The sequence below is a fragment of the Scyliorhinus torazame genome, chromosome 12, assembly GCF_047496885.1.
Source record: "Scyliorhinus torazame isolate Kashiwa2021f chromosome 12, sScyTor2.1, whole genome shotgun sequence".
NCBI classification, from domain to species: Eukaryota; Metazoa; Chordata; class Chondrichthyes; order Carcharhiniformes; family Scyliorhinidae; genus Scyliorhinus; species Scyliorhinus torazame.
Window position 1 is genome coordinate 75237799 of NC_092718.1, and position 21942 is coordinate 75259740.

General features: G+C 53.7%; 1 protein-coding gene across 4 annotated transcripts in view; it reads left to right on the forward strand.

Moving 5' to 3' along the window:
* The window catches only part of LOC140386490 (histone-lysine N-methyltransferase 2B-like), a 310024-nt gene that overhangs the window by 21573 nt on the left and 266509 nt on the right, over window positions 1–21942 (forward strand). For all 4 annotated transcript variants that reach the window (XM_072468882.1, XM_072468880.1, XM_072468881.1 and 1 more), the window contains exon 2: window positions 10513–10591. Coding sequence is in view for 3 of the 4 variants with exons in the window: in XM_072468880.1 (XP_072324981.1) it covers window positions 10513–10591 (79 nt within the window). In the remaining variant the exon portion in view is untranslated. The remainder of the gene's footprint in view (window positions 1–10512; window positions 10592–21942) is intronic.

A 21942-nucleotide genomic window follows, 5' to 3' on the forward strand; every position in this document is an offset into this window, starting at 1 on the left:
CAAGGGGGATAAGGGACACCCCTGTCTCGTCCCTCGGTGCAACCGAAAGTACTCGGACCTCCTCCTGATTTGTGGCCACACTCGCCATCGGGACCTCATACAGCAGCCTAACCTACCTGACAAACCCCTCCCCAAACCTCGCTGCGTCCTGCTTCCGAAGCTGATGCGCCAGCATCCGGCTTGCCTTTTCCCCATACTCGTAAATCGCCCCCTGGGCCTTCTTCCACTGCACCTCCGCCTTCCTGGTGGTCAACAGGTCGAATTCGGCCTGGAGGCTAGGCCTCTTCCTCAAAATCCTTCCTCGGGCTCCTCCGTATACCTCCTGTCTACCCTCACCATCTCCCCCACCAGCCTCTCCCTCTCCTCCCGCTCCCTCCGCTCCTTGTGGGCCCTAATGGAGATCAGCTCTCCCCTCACCACTGCCTTCAGTGCCTCCCATACCATCCCCACTCGGACCTCCCCGTTGTCGTTGGTCTCCACGTACCTCTCTATACTTAGAACATAGAACAATACAGCGCAGTACAGGCCCTTCGGCCCACGATGTTGCACCGAAACAAAAGCCATCTAACCTACACTATGCCATTATCATCCATATGCTTATCCAATAAACTTTTAAATGCCCTCAATGTTGGCGAGTTCACTACTGTTGCAGGTAGGGCATTCCACGGCCTCACCACTCTTTGCGTAAAGAACCTACCTCTGACCTCTGTCCTATATCTATTACCCCTCAGTTTAAAGTTATGTCCCCTCGTGCTAGCCATTTCCATCCGTGGGAGAAGGCTCTCACTGTCCACCCTATCTAACCCCCTGATAATTTTGTATGCCTCTATTAAGTCTCCTCTTAACCTTCTCTCTAACGAAAACAACCTCAAGTCCATCAGCCTTGCCTCATAAGATTTTCCCTCCATACCAGGCAACATCCTGGTAAATCTCCTCTGCACCCGCTCCAAAGCTTCCACGTCCTTCCTATAATGCGGTGACCAGAACTGTACGCAATACTCCAAATGCAGCCGTACCAGAGTTTTGTACAGCTGCAACATGACCTCATGACTCCGGAACTCAATCCCTCTACCAATAAAGGCCAACACTCCATAGGCCTTCTTCACAACCCTATCAACCTGGGTGGCAACTTTCAGGGATCTATGTACATGGACACCTAGATCCCTCTGCTCATCCACGCTTCCAAGAACTTTACCATTAGCCAAATATTCCGCATTCCTGTTATTCCTTCCAAAGTGAATCACCTCACACTTCTCTACATTAAACTCCATTTGCCACCTCTCAGCCCAGCTCTGCAGCTTATCTATGTCCCTCTGTAACCTGCTACATCCTTCCGCACTGTCGACAACACCACCGACTTTAGTGTCGTCTGCAAATTTACTCACCCACCCTTCTGCGCCCTCCTCCAGGTCATTGATAAAAATGACAAACAGCAACGGCCCCAGAACAGATCCTTGTGGTACGCCACTTGTAACTGAACTCCATTCTGAACATTTCCCATCAACCACCACCCTCTGTCTTCTTTCAGCTAGCCAATTTCTGATCCACATCTCTAAATCACCCTCAATCCCCAGCCTCCGTATTTTCCTGCAATAGCCTACCGTGGGGAACCTTATCAAATGCTCGCTTCCTCGGACCCACTCGTTCACCTCCTCGCCCGCCAACAGCCCCACCTCCAAGCGCCACAGCGAGCGCTGGTCCCTTTCCTCCCCCATCTCCAAGACCACCCAATGCGGGGCGTGGTCCAAAATGGCTATTGCCTAATACTCAGTATCTTCTACTCTCGCTATCAGCGCCCTACTCTATGAAAAAGCCGATTCTGGAATAAGCCTTCTGGACATGTGAGAAGAATGAAAATTCCATACCCCCCGGCCTTGTAAATCTCCAAGGGTCCACCCCTCCCATCTGGTCCATAAACCCCCTCAGCACTCTAGACGCTGCCGGCTTCCTACCCGTCCTAGACCTGGAGCGATCCCGTGCCGGATCCAGCACCGTGTAAAAGTCTCCCCCCATTATCAGGCCCCCCACTTCCAAGTCTGGGATCCGACCCAACATACGCCACATTAAACCCGCATCGTCCCAGTTCGGGGCATACACATTGACCAGTACCACCCTCTCTCCCTGCAACTTACCACTTACCATTATGTACCTACCGCCATTATCTGCCACAATGCTCAACGCCTCAAACGACACCTTTCCCACCAAGATCGCCACCTCCTCGATTTTTGGCATCCCGCCCGAGTGAAACACCTGACCTACCCACCCTTTCCTCAATCTTACCTGGTCTGCCACCTTCAGGTGTGTCTCCTGAAGCATAGCCACATTCGCCTTGAGCCCCTTCAGGTGCGCGAACACGCGGGCCCGCTTAACCGGCCCATTCAGTCCCCTTACATTCCAGGTTATCAGCCGGATCAGGGGGCTACCCGCCCCCCTCCCCCGCCGACTAGCCATGACCCCATCTCGGCCAGCCACGTGCCCGCACCCCACACCTGGCCCGTTCCCCACAGCGGCGTACCCCCGTCTCGACCCCCCCCCCCACTCGCTCCAGCTCCTCCTTTACCTTAGCAGCAACAACACGATTCCCCCCCACCCAACCCCCCCCTGGCTAGGACCCATCCTAGCTGATTTACTCCCCCCATTGCACTTCCGCAAGTCAGCTGACTCCTGCTGACCCCGGCCACTCCCGCCTCTCCTTCGACTCCTCCCATTGTGTGGCACACCCTCCTCTCCCGTCCCCATCCATAGGCTCTCCCCCTCCCCCTTCTGTTCTAAGCGCGGGAAACAACCCTCGCTTCCCCGCCCCGGCCCCGCCCCCTCCAGTCTTCAGCACGGGAGAAAGCCCGCACTTTCCATCCACCAGGCCCCGCCACCTCTGACGCAGCTCCTTTTACAGGCCCGGTCCCCTCACCCCTGACTCGGGCCTCCCCCTCCCCCGCGGGGCCCCATCTCACCTCCAAGAGCCCCCCCGACCAACCCAACCAAGACGGTGCCCAACCCGCCCCAGCCACCCTCACTGACCCAAAAGAGAATAAACAAAGAAAAGAAACCCGGAGCAAGACAAAGGCACCCCCCCTCGAAGCAACAATAAACATAGCATATCAACCGCAGTCCCCAATCGCCCGTCCCGACCCTCAATCTGTGTCCAACTTCTCGGCCTGAACAAAGGCCCACGCCTCCTCCGGAGGCTCAAAATAATGGTGCCGGTCCTTGTAGGTAACGCACAGTCGCACCGGCTGCAGCATGCCAAACTTCACCCCCTTCTTGTGCAGCACCGCCTTCGCTCGATTGTACCCGGCCCTCCTCTTCGCCACCTCCGCACTCCAGCCCTGATATATCCGAACCTCAGCGTTCTCCCACCTGCTGCTCCTCTCCTCCTTGGCCCACCTGAGCACACACCCCCGATCGACGAACCGATGGAACCGCACCAGCACCATCCGCAGAGGCTCGTTAGCCTTGGGCCTCCTCGCCAACACTCTATGGGCCCCTTCCAGCTCCAGGGGCCCCTGGAAGGACCCCACTCCCATCAGCGAGTTCAACATGGTGACCACATAGGCCCCCACGTCTGGCCCCTCCAGCCCCTCCGGGAGGCCCAGAATCCTCAGATTCTTCCGACTCGACCGATTCTCCATCTCCTCGAACCGCTCCTGCCATTTCTTGTGGAGCGCCTCGTGCGCCTCCACCTTTACCACCAGGCCTAAGATCTCGTCCTCATTGTCAGAGATCTTTTGTCGAGCCTCTCGGATCGCCACCCCTGGGCCGGCTGTGTCTCCAGCAGCTTATCAATAGACTCCTTCATCGACTCTAGAAGGTCCGTTTTAATCTCTCTGAAGCAGCGCTGGATACCCTCCTGCTGCTCCTCCGCCCACTGCATCCACGCTGCCTGGTCTCCGCCCGCCGCCATTTTGTCCTTCCCTCGCACCTTCGGGTCCACCACCACCTTTTTTGTCGCCCCTCTCCTAGTTGAAGCCATATACTGACGGGGAACTGTTGTAGACTCCTTCCCACACCGGGAAATGTTGAAAAAGTGCCGTTGGGGGCCCTGAAAAGAGCCCAAAAGTCAGTTTTTTGCGGGAGCCGCCGAATGTGCGACTTAGCTCCGCATAGCCGCAACCGGAAATCCAACACAAAGCTTTGCTAATGAACAAAACTATAAATTTATTACACTACTAACTAAGATTCACTCACATTCCTAAAGTAGAAGGTTATTATATCAAACTATGCTTTCTCTAACTTGCAGAACTCTCAAGTAGACAACTGCTCTATATGCCTGACTATCTTATCCAGCTCTCTCCTAACTCTTAACTCCTAATCATCTAATCATATTCTAATCCCAGAATCCCCGAGTCACATGATATATATGACTGTTCTGGGTTTCCCTCTAGTGGTAAGAATCATTATCATTACCTTGTTAACTCATTACATCCCAGTCAATATACCTATCATTACAATCACTATCCTGGGAATGATCAATACTGTGAGCGCTCAGTAACCATTGAGTGACTGATAGTGGGAGCGAGCAACACCCTGAGAGTGACTAATTTTGAGAGCAACCAATACCCTGGGAGTGACCGATACTGGGAGCGACCAATACCCTGGGAGTGACCGATACTGGGAGCGACCAATACCCTGGGAGTGATCAAAAACCTGTGAGTGACTGATAATACCCTGGGAGTGATCGATACCTGGAGTGATCATCTCTGGGGATGGCTGCTACTGGGAGCGAGCAGTACCCTGAGAGTGGCTGATACTGGGAGCGATCAATACTCTGGCAGTGGCGGATACTGGGAGTGACCAACACTAGGGGTGATCACACCATGGGGTGATCGATACTGCGAGGTTCAGTACTGACGTTGCACTGTGTGGACAGTACTAACAGACTACCGCAATGTCAGGGGGCCAGTATTGAGAGAGCGCTGCACTGTCGGGGTCAGCTCTGAGCGGGTGCTGCACTGTCAGGAGGGCAGTACTGAGGGAGTGCTGCACTATCAGAGGGTCAGCACTGAGGGAGCGCTGCACTGTCGGGAGGTCAGTACTGAGGGAGTGCTGCACTATCAGAGGGTCAGTACTGAGAGAGAGCTGCACTGTCAGAGGGTCAGTACTGAGGGAGTGCTGCACTGTCAGAGGGTCAGTACTGAGAGAGAGCTGCACTATCAGAGGGTTAGTACTGAGCGAGCGCTGCACTGTCAGGAGGTCAGTACTGAGGGAGTGCTGCACTATCAGAGGGTCAGCACTGAGGGAGCGCTGCACTGTCAGGAGGTCAGCTCTGAGGGAGTGCTGCACTGTCAGAGGGCCAGTACTGAGGGAGCGCTGCACTGTCAGGAGGTCAGTACTGAGGGAGTGCTGCACTATCAGGGGGCCAGTACTGAGGGAGCGCTGCACTGTCAGGAGGTCAGTACTGAGGGAGTGCTGCACTATCAGGGGGTCAGTACTGAGGGAGCGCTGCACTGTCAGGAGGTCAGTACTGAGGGAGTGCTGCACTATCAAGGGGTCAGTACTGACGGAGTGCCGCACTGCCAGAACTGTAATACTTTAAAAAAAAAAATTTAGAGGACCCAATTCATTTTTTCCAATTAAAGGGCAATTTAAGAGCGGCCAATCCGTTTACCCTGCACGTCTTTGGGTTGTGGGGGTGAAACCCGCGCAAATACCGGGAGAAAGTGCAAACTCCACATGGACAGTGACCCAGAGCCGGGATAGAACCTGGGACCCCCGGCGCCATGAGGCAGCAATGCTAGCCACTGCACCACCGTGCTGCCCTCAGAGCGGTAATACTGAGGAGGCACTGCACTGTCAGGCTGTCAGTCCTGAGGGAGTGCCGCACCGTCGTTGTGTCAGTACTGAGGGAATGTTGCACTGTCGGAGGGTCAGTACTGAGGGAGAGCAGCAGGTCAGTACTGAGGGAGTGCTGCACTGTCATTGAGTCAGTACTGAGGGAGCATTGTATTGTCATTGTGTCAGTACTGAGGGAGTGCTGCACTGTCATTGAGTCAGTACTGAGGGAGCATTGCATTGTCATTGTGTCAGTACTGAGGGAGTGCTGCACTGTCGAAGGGTTGTTACTGAGGGAGCGCAGCACTGTTGGAGCGTCACCACTGAGGGAGTGCCGCACTGTCAGGGGATCACTGTTGGTGTCAGTTCTCAGGGAGTGCCAGTGTTGGAGGATCATTACTGAGGGAGTGCTGCACTGTCAGAGGGTCAGTGCTGAGTGAGTGCTGCATTGCCAGAGCTGTAATATATTTTAAAAATAAATTTAGATCATCCAATTCATTTTTTCCAGTTAAGGGGCAATTGTAGCATGGCCAATCCACCTACACTGCACACATTTTGGTTGTGGGGGCGAAACCCACACAAACACGGGGAGAATGTGTAAACTCCACATGGACAGTGACCCAGAACCGGGATCGAACCTGGGACCCTCGGCGCCATGTGGTAGCAATGCTAGCCACTGCGCCACCGTGCTGCCCTCAGAACTGTAATACTGAGGGAACACTGCACTGTCGGGCTGTCAGTACTGAGGGAGTGCTGCACCGTCATGGTGTCAGTACTGAGGGAGTGTTGCGCTGTCGGAGGGTCAGTACTGAGGGCGTGCTGCAATGTCGGAGGGTCAGTACTGAGGGAGAGCTGCACTGTCAGAGGGTCAGTACTGGGGGAGTGCTGCACTGTCAGAGGGTCAGTACTGAGGGAGTGCTGCAGTGTCGGAGGGTCAGTACTGAGGGAGTGCTGCAATGTCGGAGGGTTAGTACTGAGGGAGTGCTGCAGTGTCGGAGGGTCAGTACTGAGGGAGATTTGCAGTGTCAGCAGGTCAGTACTGAGGGAGTGCTGCGCTGTCAGTGGGTCAGTACTGAGGGAGCGCTGCACTGTCATTGAGTAAGTACTGAGGGAGCATTGCATTGTCATTGTGTCAGTACTGAGGGAGGGCTCGGGTCAGTACTGAGGGAGTGCTACACTGTCGCAGGGTCAGCACTGAGAGAATGCTGCACTGTCAGATGGCCAGTACTGAGGGAGTGCTGCATAGTCGGAGGGTCAGTACAGAGGTTGTGTTTCACTGTCGGCATGTCAGTCCTGAGTGAGTGCTAAACTGTCAGAGGTTCAGTACTGACTTAGCACTGTACTGTCCGAGTACTGAGGGAGAACTGCACTGTGTGGTTAGTACTAACAGACTACCACACTGTCAGGGGGTCAGTACTGAGGGAGCGCTGCATTGTTGGAGCATCACCACTGAGGGAGTGCTGCACTATCAGGGGACCAGTACTGAGGGAGTGCTGCACTATCAGGAGGTCAGTACTGACGGAGTGCTGCACTATCAGGGGGTCAGTACTGAGGGAGTGCTGCACTATCAGGGGGTCAGTACTGACGGAGTGCCGCACTGCCAGAACTGTAATACTTTAAAAAAATAAATTTAGAGGACCCAGTTCATTTTTTCCAATTAAGAGGCAACTTAAGAGTGGCCAATCCATCTACCCTGCACATCTTTGGATTGTGGGGGCAAAACCCCCGCAAATACGGGGAGAATATGCAAACTCCACAAGGACAGTGACCCAGAGACGGGATAGAACCTGGGACCTCGGCGCTGTGAGGCAGCAATGCTAGCCACTGCGCCACCGTGCTGCCCTCCGAGCGGTAATACTGAGGGGGCACTGCACTGTCAGGCTGTCAGTTCTGAGGGAGTGCCGCACCGTCATTGTGTCAGTACTGAGGGAGTGTTGCACTGTCGGAGGGTCAGTACTGAGGGAGAGCCGCAGTGTCAGCAGGTCAGTCCTGAGGGAGTGCCGCACCGTCATTGTGTCAGTACTGAGGGAGTGTTGCACTGTCGGAGGGTCAGAACTGAGGGAGTGCTGCAGTGTGGAGGGTCAGTACTGAGGGTGTGCTGCGCAGTCAGAGGGCCAGTACTGAGGGAGCATTGTATTGTCATTGTGTCAGTACTGAGGATGTGCGGCATGGTCAGGGGGTCAGTACTGAGGAAGTGCTGCACTGTCATTGTGTCAGTACTGAGGGAGTGCTGCACTGTCAGAGGGTCGTTGCTGGGGGAGCGCTGCACTGTCGGGGGGTCAGTACTGAGGGAGTGCTGCATTGAGAGTGTTGGTACTGATGGAGAGCTGCAGTATAGTAGTGTCAGTACTGAGGGAGTGCTGCACTGTTGGAGAGGCTGTCTTTCAGATGAGAGATTAAGCTGAGACCCCAGCCTTCCCTATTGGGTGTATATTAGAGATCCCACAGCCATTATTTGAAGGGGCGCTGTGAGGGGGTGGAAGGAGAGGAATAGTTCACTGCAGTGTCCCGTGGCCAATAGTTTTCCCTCAACCAACATCTGCTACTGACTGATACCGGGAGCAATTCGAGAAACAGATGTTCTGAGGTCGTTCCCACATTGCTGTCTTTGGGATCTTGTGCGCTGTTTGTCATCTGCGTTTCCCATATTGCAACGGTAACTTCACAGCCATCATTGGCTGCGAGCTGCTTGGGGACGCTCTGAGGGGGGTGACGTTGCTGGGGAAAGGATGTCCCTATTTCGGTATAAGTGGAAGCGTTTTTCAGGTCCCAAACTGACACTCCCAGAGTAAAGCCGGAGCTGTCATCTTATCACAGACCACAAGCAACGATAGTTATGGTGTGTGGCATCCGATAGCCAATTTAAGTTACTCCACTGCCAACACCCAACCAGATGCCCCAAGGCCATGTAATCTGCTGACAAACACTAAATCCATTCACTCGCAACCACTGGGAATCCCTGACGATTGTAACTACAAGCCAATGCACCCTGTATTACCGCACAAGCACTCCCTCCTGATACATCCTGAGCCTGTTACACAGGAACAGGAGGAGGCCGATTCAGCCCCTCAAGCTGTCATACAGGAACAGGAGGAGGCCCATTCAGCACCCTGGAGTCTGATTGCTAAATACCTCGGCGGGAAAGTTGCACGTAATTAGCTATGAGGAGTGGTTGAATAAACTCGGTTTGTTCTCACTGGAATGACGGAGGTTGAGGGGCGACCTGATAGAGGTCTACAAAATTCTGAGGGGCATAGACAGAGTGGATAGTCAGAGGCTTTTCCCCAGGGTAGAGGGGTCATTTACTAGGGGACATAGGTTTAAGGTGCGAGGGGCAAGGTTTAGAGTAGATGTACGAGGCAAGTTCTTTACACAAAGGGTAGTGGGTGCCTGGAACTCGCTGCCGGAGGAGGTGGTGGAAGCAGGGACAATAGTGACATTTAAGGGGCATCTTGACAAGTACATGAATAGGATGGGAATAGAGGGATACGGACCCAGGAAGTGTAGAAGATTGTAGTTTGGTCAGGCAGCATGGTCGGCACGGGCTTGGAGGGCCGAAGGGCCTGTTCCTGAGCTGTACTTTTCTTTGTTCTTTGTTCTTTGTAATTGTTATACTGACTTGACAGCAAAGAATCTGCTCCATGCTGGTATTCCAGCCCCATCACCAAATTCTCTGCACTCCCTGTCGGAGCAAATCCCACATTCTACCCCTCCCTGTTGGAGCGCATGGGAGCGTGTCCCATAATTCCCTCCGCTGGAGCGTATCCCACATTCAACCCACTGAAGCACTCCCCATATTGCCCCTGTGGGGACGTGTCCCACATTCTCCCCTGGCGGGAGAGCTTCCCACATTCCCTACCCCGCAGGAGCGCTTCCCACATTCGCCCGCGTGGGAGCGCTTCCCACATTCGCCCCGCGCAGGAACGCTTCCCACATTCGCCCCACGCGGGACCGCTTCCCACATTCGCCCCGCGCAGGACCGCTTCCCACATTCGCCCCGCGCGGGACCGCTTCCCACATTCGCCCCGCGCGGGACCGCTTCCCACATTCGCCCCGCGCGGGACCGCTTCCCACATTCGCCCCGCGCGGGACCGCTTCCCACATTCGCCCCGCCCGGGACCGCTTCCCACATTCGCCCCGCGCAGGAGCGCTTCCCACATTCGCTCCCGCGCTTCCCACATTCCCACCTGCGCGGGAGCACCTCCCGCATTCCCACTCCAGCGCGGGCGCGCCTCCCGCATTCACACTCCCGTGCGGGATCCCCTCCCGCATTCCCACTCCCGCGCGGGAGCGCCTCCCGCATTCCCACACCCGCGCTGGAGCGCCTCCCGCATTCCCACTCCCGCATTCCCACTCCCGTGCGGGAGCGCCTCCCACATTCCCACTCCCGCGCGGGAGAGCCTCCCACATTCCCATTCCCACTCCCGCACGGGAGCACCACCCGCAATCCCACTCCCACGTGATCGCACCTCCCGGATTTTCACTCCCGCGTGGGCGCGCCTCCCGCATTCCCACTCCCGCGTGGGTGCGCCTCCCGCATTCCCACTCCCGCGTGGACGTGTCTCCCGCATTCCCACTCCCGCGCAGGAGCACCTTCCGCATTCCCCCCTCGCGGTAGAAATGAGTAAGCACAACCCTGGCTGTCTGGTTAATTCGTCAAGGTGTTAAGTTGTTGAACAAGTTCAAAGTGATTTTTTTTCTCTCTCACTTTCTTTCTCTCTCTCTCTCCTTCCTCGGCTTTAGAGTGAAGAATTTACTGGTTTTGTGTCCGATGATGAGACCCTGACCAGCCCACTACGATTAGCCCTCCGCTCACAGAAGAGTAAGTGTATTTTTTCTTTCTGATGGAGCAAGGTCGTCAAAACCCAGGTTCAGTTCTACATTTGTTGATTTAACTGCAATGTTTTAGCACTTCACATTTGCTGCTCTTGAGACTCCCGCGTTGGCCTCGGCCTGTGAATTTAATGCGTTGCCTCCTTGATTCTTGAGTCAGAGGGAAATGTCTTGAGGGCCAACGACAGAGGCTTGACTGTATTGTCCAGGCCGACAATCCTCTGTGTCAGTACTGAAGGAATGCTGCACTGTCGGAGGGTCAGTACTGAGAGAGTGCTGCACTGTCGGAGGGTCAGGACTGAGGGAGCGCTGCACTGTCGGAGGGTCAGTACGGAGGGAGTGCTGCACTGTTCAAGCGTCAGTACTGAGGGAGCGCTGCACTGTTGGAGGGTCAGTACTGAGGGAGTGCTGCACTGTTCAAGCGTCAGTACTGAGGGAGTGCTGCACTGTTAGAGGAGCAGTACTGAGGGAGAGCTGCACTGTCTGAGGGTCAGTACTGAGGAGTGCTGCACTGTCAGAGGGTCAGTACTGAGGGAGTGCTGCACTGTCAGAGGGTCAGTACTGAGGGAGAGCTGCACTGTCTGAGGGTCAGTACTGAGGAGTGCTGCACTGTCAGAGGGTCAGTACTGAGGGAGTGCTGCACTGTCAGAGGGTCAGAATTAAGGGAGTTCTGCACTGTCAGAGGGTCAGAACTTTAAAAAAATTTTTACTTTAGAGTACCCAATCCATTTTTTCCAATTAAGGGGTAATTTAGAGTGGCCAATCCACCTACCCTGCACATCTTTGGGTTGTGGGGGCGAAACCCACGCAAACACGGGGAGAATGTGCACGGACAGTGACCCAGAGCCGGGATCGAACCTGGGAACTCGGCGCCGTGAGGCTGCAGGGCTAACCCACTGCGCCACTGCTGCCCAGAGGGTCAAAATTAAGGGAGTTCTGCACTGTCAGAGGGTGAGTACTGAGGGAGTTGGAGACCGGTTTAGCTCAGTTGGCTGGGTAGCTGATTTGTGATGCAGAGTGAGGCCAACAGCGCAGGTTCAATTCCCATACCGGCTGAGGTTATTGATGAAGGCACCGCCTTCTGATCCTTGTTGCTCGCCTGAGGTGTGGTGGCCGTCAGGTTAAGTCACCACCAGTCAACTCTCCCGTCAAAGGGACAGCAGCCTATGGTCATCTGGGACTACAGCAACTTTACTGAGGGAGTCCTGCATTGTCGGACGGTCAGTACTGAGGGAGTGCTCCACTGTTGGAGGTCAGTACTGAGGGAATGCTGCACTGTTGGAGGGTCAATGATGAGGGAGTGCTGCACAATTGGAGAGTCAGTACTAAAGGTGCGCTGCACTGTCGAGGGTCAGTACAGACGGAGCGCTACACTGTCGGAGGGTTATTACTCAGGGGGTGCTCTACTGTTGGAGGATCAGTACTGAGCGATCCTGCACTGTCGAGGATCAGCACTGAGGGAGTGCTGCACTGTCAGAGGGTCAGTGCTGAGCGACGGTAAACTGATGGAGGGTTAGTACTGAAGGTGTGCTGCACTGTCAGAGAGCCTCAGAACAGAGGGAGCAATGCAATGTCAGATGGTCAGTGCTGAGGGAGCGCTTCATTGACAGATGGTCAGTGCTGAGGGAGTGCTGCACTGTCAGAGGGTCAGTACTGAGGGAGTGCTGCACTGTCAGATGGCCAGTACTGAGGTATCACTGCATTGTCAGATGGTCAGTACTGAGGGAGTGCTGCACTGTCAGAGGGTCAGTACTGAGGGAGTGCTGCATTGTCAGAGGGTCAGTACTGAGGGAGTGCTGCACTGTCAGATGGTGAGTACCGAGGGAGTGCTGCATTGTCAGATGGTCAGTACTGAAGGAGCACTGACATTCGGTGGTGGCCATGGAGTGAGTGGTCGCACATTTGGTGGCTCCCACTCGAGGTGGATTTTTTTCGGTCATTTCCCGACCCAAGTATTGTGCATTTTGAGGGCAAAGGTGTATGAGTGCCGTGGGAAGATAATACTCCTCTGGTGAGGTGGATGTATGAATCAGCAGATGAGGAGTGCCATGAGGAAGAGTGTGTTGTTGGGGGAGGAAAGTTTTTGTGTTGTGACACATGTGAAGATGGCGGAGGGCAAGTGGGCAGCGCTGTCCTCCCAGTGGCCAACAGCAGCTGGTGGAGTTCCTAAATGGCAAATTGCAGCAGCAGAAGAAAGAGGTCGTAGGGGATTTGGCCAAGATGGTGGAGCCACTCGAGCGGGTGTAGCAGAGGCAGGAGGCTCAGGGCCTGACGATCCAGAAGTTGGAGGAGTCGGTGGTGGAGCATGAGGACATGCTGACCTTGCTGGAGGTGGAGATGGTGATGAGCAGCCAGAAAAGACTGCAAGAGAAATTGGAGGACCTGGAGAACCCTCCAGGAGGCAAAACCTGCGGATTGTAGGGATGCCTGAAGGCCTCAAAGGTGCCGAGGCCGCCAAGCTTGTGGCAAGCATGCTGGAGAAACGATAGCGGAGGGGGCCTTTGACCGGCTCCTCGAGGTGGATCGGGCACACAGGGGACTGAGGAGCAGGCTGCAGGTGGGGGAAACCGTTAAGGGCAATGATGATGAGGCTGCATCGGTTCCTGGATAAAGAAAAGATCCTGAGGTGGGCGAGGCAGACCAAGAAATGCACCTGGGTGGGGAGTTCGCTGAGGATTTACCAATACCTGGGTGCAGAACTGGCCAAGCAGTGGTGACGTTTGGCGTTTTGTACCTTGCCTGCTTGTGGGTGGTGCATCAAAAGCAGGAATTTTATTTTGACTCACCAGAGGAGGCGATGGACTGGGAGGAGTAGGCAAGGGAATCTATGTGTGGAGCCAGAGGAAATGGGTGAGGTACTAAATGAATACTTTGCATCAGTATTCACCAAAGAGAAGGAATTGGTAGATGTTGAGTCTGGAGAAGGGGGTGTAGATAGCCTGGGTCACATTGTGATCCAAAAAGACGAGGTGTTGGGTGTCTTAAAAAATATTAAGGTAGATAAGTCCCCAGGGCCTGATGGGATCTACCCCAGAATACTGAAGGAGGCTGGAGAGGAAATTGCTGGGGCCTTGACAGAAATCTTTGGATCCTCGCTGTCTTCAGGGGATGTCCCGGAGGACTGGAGAATAGCCAATGTTGTTCCTCTGTTTAAGAAGGGTAGCAAGGATAATCCCGGGAACTACAGGCCGGTGAGCCTTACTTCAGTGGTAGGGAAATTACTGGAGAGAATTCTTCGAGACAGGATCTACTCCCATTTGGAAGCAAATGGACGTATTAGTGAGAGGCAGCACGGTTTTGTGAAGGGAAGGTCGTGTCTCACTAACTTGATAGAGTTTTTCGAGGAGGTCACTAAGATGATTGATGCAGGTAGGACAGTGGATGTTGTCGATATGGACTTCAGTAAGGCCTTTGACAAGGTCTCTCATGGTAGACTAGTACAAAAGGTGAAGTCACACGGGATCAGGGGTGAGCTGGCAAGGTGGATACAGAACTGGCTAGGCCATAGAAGGCAGAGAGTAGCAATGGAAGGATGCTTTTCTAATTGGAGGGCTGTGACCAGTGGTGTTCCACAGGGATCAGTGCTGGGACCTTTGCAGTATATATAAATGATTTGGAGGAAAATGTAACTGGTCTGATTAGTAAGTTTGCAGACGACACAAAGGTTGGTGGAATTGCGGATAGCGATGAGGACTGTCGGAGGATACAGCAGGATTTAGATTGTTTGGAGACTTGGGCGGAGAGATGGCAGATGGAGTTTAATCCGGACAAATGTGAGGTAATGCATTTTGGAAGGTCTAATGCAGGTAGGGAATATACAGTGAATGGTAGAACCCTCAAGAGTATTGAAAGTCAAAGAGATCTAGGAGTACAGGTCCACAGGTCATTGAAAGGGGCAACACAGGTGGAGAAGGTAGTCAAGAAGGCATACGGCATGCTTGCCTTCATTGGCCGGGGCATTGAGTATAAGAATTGGCAAGTCATGTTACAGCTGTATAGAACCTTAGATAGGCCACACTTGGAGTATAGTGTTCAATTCTGGTCGCCACACTACCAGAAGGATGTGGAGGCTTTAGAGAGGGTGCAGAAGAGATTTACCAGAATGTTGCCTGGTATGGAGGGCATTAGCTATGAGGAGCGGTTGAATAAACTCAGTTTGTTCTCACTGGAACGAAGGAGGTTGAGGGGAGACCTGATAGAGGTCTACAAAATTATGAGGGGCATAGACAGAGTGGATAGTCAGAGGCTTTTCCCCAGGGTAGAGGGGTCAATTATTAGGGGGCATAGGTTTAAGGTGAGAGGGGCAAGGTTTAGAGTAGATGTACGAGGCAAGTTTTTTACGCAGAGGGTAGTGGGTGCCTGGAACTCGCTACCGGAGGAGGTGGTGGAAGCAGGGACGGTAGTGACATTTAAGGGGCATCTTGACAAATACATGAATAGGATGGGAATAGAAGGATATGGACCCAGGAAGTGTAGAAGAGTGTAGTTTAGTCGGGCAGCATGGTCGGCATGGGCTTGGAGGGCCGAAGGGCCTGTTCCTGTGCTGTACATTTCTTTGTTCTTTGTTCTTTGAGTGTGAGGGCATTGAACTTTGGAGAGGAGTTTTGTGTAAATTATGGGGCATATTGGGTGGATGAATTGGGGCTGGTTACGTAGGGGAAAGCATTGATGGTGAGTGTGCCTTTTGTTTCTCTTTGTTTGTTGGTGGTTGGGAGGAATGAAGGGAGGGTGAGGGAAGGTCAGAGGCCTTGGGCGGGGGCCACCATGCTAGCTGGGCAGACTAGTTAATGGGAGTGAAGTGGGGGGTTGCCAGGAGGAAGGTGTGGGGGTAGGGTGGAATGGGTTGGTTCTTTATTTGGTTGTTGTGGGGGGGGAGGGGGGGGTAGCTGACATCGGTATGGTTGGTGTGGCGCAGCTGGGAAGGGAGAGATGGCAGCGGATATCTGGGGGCGGGTCTGGAGGCCACGTGACGCAGGACAGGGGCTGGCTTTAAAAGTGGTATGGCTGATCGGCAGGGGGGGGTGGTGAGGACACCCCAGTGACCAGGCTGGTCATGTGGAACGTGTGAGGTTTGAATGGGCTGGTTAAACGGCCGCATGTTTTTGCTCACTTGAAGAGCTTGAAGGCGGACATTGTAGGAGACGCACTGAAGTTGGGGGATTAGATGAGGCTGAGGAAGGGTGGGTGGGGCAGGTGTTCCACTCATGGTTAGGCATGAATGCAAGGGGGGTGGCGGTGTTGGTTAATAAGAGAATAGCTTTGTGGAGCATTGTGGCTGATCGGGTGGGGGGTGGGGGGTGGGAAGTTGGGATATCGGTCATCCTGGTGAATGTTTATGCTCCGAATTGAGACTACGTGGACTTTGAGGTGAATGTTAGACTTGGACACGTATAGACAGGTTATGGGGGTTGATTTCAACACGGTCTTCGTTCCGAGTTTGGAACGCTCGGGCCTTAAGTCATCGAGGGTGTCGGCGGTGGCGAGAGAGTTGCGGGGGTCATGGAGCCCTTTGGGGGAGGGGGGGGGGGGGGCAGGCGGCGGACCCATGGAGGTTTGGGTGGCCGAGGGCATAGGAGTTTTCGTACTTTTCACAGTTGCACCGGGTGTACTTCCGGATTGACTTCTTTGAGATGGACAAGGCACTGCTGCCGGTTGCCTTATCTACCCCAGGTTAAAGAGGTGTTACCCCTATCTCTGAATCTGTAAACACTTAATTAACTGCAAATGCTCGCATTCTAAGCATTGTGTTGTTTCTTTGACTTTGTCTATATATATGTTTCTGGAACCTACCTCTTCATTCACCTGAGGAAGGAGCAGCGCTCCGAAAGCTAGTGTTTGAAACAAACCTGTTGGACTTTAACCTGGTGTTGTAAGACTTCTTACTGTGCTCACCCCAGTCCAACGCCGGCATCACCACATCACTGTATAGTACTGCAGGGGACAGGTCTGTCACTGTATAACACTGGGGTACAGTACTGTTGGGGACAGGTCTGTCACTATAACACTGGGGTGCAGCACTGGTGGGACAGGTCTGTCACTGTGTAACACTGGGGTACAGCACTGGTGCGGTAGGTCTGTCACTGTGTAACACTGGGGTACAGCACTGGTGTGGACAGGTCTGTCACTATAACACGGGTACAGCACTGGTGCGGTAGGTCTGTCACTGGATAAAACTGGGGTACAGTACTGGTGTGGCAGGTCTGTCACTGTATAACACTGGGGTACAGGACTGTTGGGGACAGGTCTGTCACTATAACACTGGGGTGCAGCACTGGTGGGACAGGTCTGTCACTGTATAATACTTGTGTACGGCACTGGTGGGGTAGATCTGTCACTGTATAACACTGGGTACAGTATTGGTGTGGCAGGTCTGTCACTGTATAACTCCAGGTTTTCAGGTCTGTTTTTGAGTGAGAGCGAGGGGTTAATTTGAGATATTGAACTTTGACCATGCAGGCAGACAACCTGCTAACACTCGCATTGCTATGTCTGATCTGAGTCTGCTCCATTTGCTTCATTTCCTGTTCTGTCACGTTTTAAATCTCACGATGATGCAAGTCTAATTTTAGCATGCGCTGGACTGGGAGGAAGTGAGCTACAGATTAACAAATGGGAAGGTGAAAAACAATTTAGATAGCTGACAAACAATTGGGAGTGTCAGCAGGAGGGAATAGCACAGTGAAATTCGAATGCGTGTCCTCACTGTAACCTGCAGCTGTGTGTGTGCTGAAGACAGACGACCAGCTGCCTAGGCGCAGCCAGCAATCCTGCTCTGCTCCCTGAATGTTGCCAGTGCTCTTGGGACCAGATAAAATCAATCAGGGTTCCTTCTCCTGATCACTGTCCATTGATCCCAGGGAGTGAGGGAGGGAATTCCAATTTTAACAATTAGACATATAAAACACTTCATATTTACAGAATGAGACGGTACTTATGTGCAATTTACATGTTCCCCTTCTGTCGGCCTCCTCCTCCTCCTCCTCCTCCTCCTCCTCCTCCTCCTCCCCCCCCCCCCCCCCCCCCCCCCCCCTCCGCCATGGGTGTTGTAGTCTTTCTTTCATTTTGTAATTGTTGCTGTTGCCCCTCTGGCTTTGTTGCAGGGGGCTCTCTGCTCCCCTCACTCTATTCCCATGTTCCCCATCTGATATTTCCTTGGGTTCCTTCCTTGCTATCCCACCCCTTGTTCCTATCTGTTCTGTGTGATCTTGTCTACCCTCATTGGTCCCCCTCCCTTCATATTTGCTATTGGTTCGAACAGGTCTTGGAACAAGCTGATGAATGGCCCCCACGCTTTGTGGAAGCCCTCGGCTGGTGTATTTGATCTTCTCCACGTGGAGACATTCTGACCGGCGTCCCAGCCATTCTGCAGCTGTGGGTGGTGCTGCTAATCGCCAGCCGAGCAGGATTCTCCGGTGTGCAATTAAGGAAGCAAAAGCAGGAGCTTCAGCCTCTTCCCCATATGTAGTTCTGGCTGGTCTGACACCCCGAAGACTGCCACTCTCTGGCATGGCCCCACCCTCACCCCCCAACCTTGGACATCGCCTCAAAGAAGGCTGTCCAGAACCCGACAAGTCTGGGGAAGGCCCAGAACATGTGGGCGTGGTTGGTCGGGCCTCCCTGGCACCGTTCATACTTGTCCTTCGCCTTCGGAGAGAATCTGTTCATTCGGGTTCTGATTAGGTGCACTCTGTGCACCACTTTAAACTGCATGAGGCTTAGCCTTGCGTAGCCTTTGTAGCCCGAGAAGTCCCCAAACTTCCAGGAGCTTCATGATTACCATCAAGCCATTCTGCGGGCCGAGATATAGAGGAGCAGATCATCCGAATAGAGTGAGACTCTGTCTGCCTCCTCTTCGGATTCCCCTCCAGCCTCTCGGGTTTCACCAAGCGATCACCAGGGGTTCAGTTGCCAGGGCGAACAGGAGTGGGGATAGTGGGCATCCCTGCCTTGTGCCTCTGTGCAGCTGGAAATATTCAGAGCTGGTGGTGTTGGTACGAACGCTTGCCTTAGGGGGTTGTACAAGAGTTTCACCCACGAGGTGAACCCCGTCCCGAGCCCAAACTGCTCCAGTACCTCGATGAGGTACTTCCATTCAGCTCTGTCAAAGGCCTGTTCTGCATCCAGGGAAATGATCACCTCTGATTGTCTCTTCCCTGGGGGGTTTATCTGTCTATCCTTGACAAAGCCCGTCTGGTCCTCTGCAACCATCTCTGGTATGCAGTTCTCCAGTCTCTTGGCCAGGACTTTCACGAGTATTTTCACATCTATGTTGAGCAGCGAAATGGGTCTGTATGATCCGCATTCCGTCAGGTCTTTGTCTTTTTTGGGTATCAGCGATATCATGGCCTGTGTTAACGTTGGAGTCCGAGAGCCCCTCCCTCGCTAGCGAGTCTGCGAACATCTCCCCTAGGTGCAGGGCCAGAGCTGGTGCGAATTTTTAATAGAAGTCCGCAGGGAACTCATCGGGTCCCGGCTCCTTCCCCGCCTGCCTGGTGCTGATATTCTCCTTGACCTCCCCAGTCCTATTGGTGCTTCCAACTCCCTCCACCTATTGTCCCCCACGACTGGCATGTTCAGTCCATCGAGAAACTGTTTAATTCCCGAGTCCCTGTCGGGGGGCTCAGAGGTGTACAGTCCCCAGTAGAAGGCCTCAAACTCTTTGTTGATCTTTTTTGGTTCGGCTACCAGTCTGCCTCTGCTATCCTTTACTTTGGCTATTTCTCTCGTGTTTGCCTGCTTTCTCGGCTGGTGAGCAAACAGGCGGCCAGCCTTCTCTCCATGCTGATGAAAGGTCCCCCGTGCCTGGCGGAGTTAGTGCACTGCCTTCCAGGTGGAGAGCAGGTTAAAGTTCATTTGCAGCTTTTTCCTCTCCGCTAGAAACTCTGCGGTCTGGGCCTCGGAGCATTTTCTGTTGACCATCAGGATGGAGTCGATCAGTTGCTGCCTGACCTCCCTCTACCCTGTCCCTAGGAGCTTTGTAAGCTAAAGTCTCTCCCCTAATCCACAGCCTGCAATGCCTCCCAGGACGTGGAAGATGAGACTTCCCCATTCTGGTTGTTCGTGATGTACTCGCCTATGGCCTGTGATGTTTTCTGGCAGAAGATCTTGTCGGCCAAGAGGTCCGTTTCCAACCGTCGATGTTGGGGTTTTCTGCCATGGTCTTCTTTATAAAGTCCGTGTCGTCCCAGTTGGGAGCGTACATGTTTACGAGAACTACCGGTGCCCCGTCCAGGACATCACTGACCATGACGTACCGTCCCCCTGGGTCCATAACCTTCTTTGTCGCCGTAAACATTGTCCTCTTGCTAATCAGGACTGCTACCCCCTGGCCCTTGTACCATAGCATGAGTGATATGTTTGTCCCACCCAGCCCTTCCTTACCTGCAGTCGGTCCTTCTCCCTCAGGTGCAGCTCTTTTAAAAATGAATTTAGAGTACCCAATTCATTTTTCCAATTAAGGGGCAATTTAGCGTCATCCAATCCTCCTAACCACATCTCTGGGTTGTGGGGGTGAAACCCACACAGACACGGGGAGAATGTGCAAACTCCACACGGACAGTGATCCAGGGCCAGGATCGAACCTGGGACTTCGGAGCCGTGAGGCAGCAGTGCCACTGCACCACCGTGCTGCCCTGAGGTGCATCTCTTGGACGAAGACTATGTCGGCTTTCAAATTCCTCAAATGGGCAAAGACTGGATCTTTTCACTGGGCTGTTAAGTCCCCTGACATTCCAGGTGATAATCTCGGTGGGGGGTTTTGTGTCTCCCCCCCCCCCCCCCCCCCCCACTTCCTGCGGGAACCATATTTACCTGGTGGACGTGCCCCTGCACTCCGAGGGTTCCCCTTTGTTAGGGGGCCGTTCAAAATGGCCACGGTCACTGTTCTCACCAGGAGGCTGGGCCCCCGCGCTCCGGGGTTTCCCTTTGTCCGGGGGCCACCCAATATGGCCACCAACTCTGTGTATGCCAGGTGGGCGTGTCTCTGCACTCCCTTTGCCCAGGGTCCCTCCAAAGTGGCTGCTTATAGCGCCATCTTGTTCCCTCAGCCTGTACCTTACCTGCTGAAATCAATCTGAAATACAAGATTGTATCCTTATATTTCCTATGTGTTCTCCCCCACTTCCCTATCCCCCCCCCTTGCACTCCCATCCTTGCCCCTGTGATCCCCCCCCCCCCCGCTGCAAGACACTCCTTCCCTGTTGGGAGGTGCGCTGTGGCCCCCACTTGTCCTCATACTTCCTGCACTAGCTTTCCCCGCTAGTGTGGTGGCCCTTCCCGGGACTGATCTTTCCCCCTTTCTGTGCCTGCTAGATTGCTGTTCCCTCTGTCTCCTCTTCACCCTCTCCTGTGCCCGGCCGTCCTCGCCATTTCCTGTGGTTTAACATTCCTGTTCAGAGCGAGGCAGTACTGTCCCACGCAAACATGGTATAAGTCCATCATAGTTCTTTTCTTTCTCCCCTTTATCTTCCTCTGTTTCACCTTCAGCGCCGTCTTGCCTGCCCCTTGCACAGGCTGTTGATTCCGCACAAACTCGTCCATCCCTGCCGGGATATTGAAATTGTGTTCCTTATTTTAAAACGTGACCCAGAGCCTGGCTGGGAACAGCATTCCAAACTTAACTCCACGCTTGTACAGGCGGTTTCTATGTCCTTGCCATATGCATGCCTTTGTCTGCTTTGCCCACCGCAGGATCTTCTCCTGGTCCTGATACCGATGTAATTTGACAATTATTGCCCTTGGCTGTTTCCCCACTTTGGGCTTCAGGTGGAGCGATCTGTGTGTCGATCTCAGGTGGTTTGGAGAAGCTGTTCTTCCTGACCAGGTTGCCCAGTATCTGGGCCACATAGTCTGTCGGGTCCCTGCCCTCAATCCTCTCTGACGTGCCCATGATCCGTATATTTGGCACCGAGACCGGTTCTCCTGGCCCTCCTCCCTTTAGAGCCTAAAGGGGAAGTCACTCACACTGGGTTGACACCAACCTTGTAATTTCGGCCTCCAGAACAACAATCCTGTCGCTCTGGTCCGTCGCCGCCTTCTTAAGCTCCTGGATCGTCTTCCCTTGAGCTTCCAGCTTCTTCCCCAATCCGTCACTGCCACCTTCACCGCCACCTGGATCTCCACCTTTATCTCCACCTTTATCGCCTCCCTTGTCGCCAAAGATTCCTTGGTCAGGAATGTCTTCCACCCATCTCCAGGCAATAAGTCAGACTTTTTGGGCAAAATCTGACTAAAAGTGCCTGTATGGTTGTATTCTGGGGGAGAAACACCTGATCTGCGACTGCTGAGCACACCACAGCCACCGGAAGTTGTCAAGATGTAGGCAACTTGACGTGTGTCAGC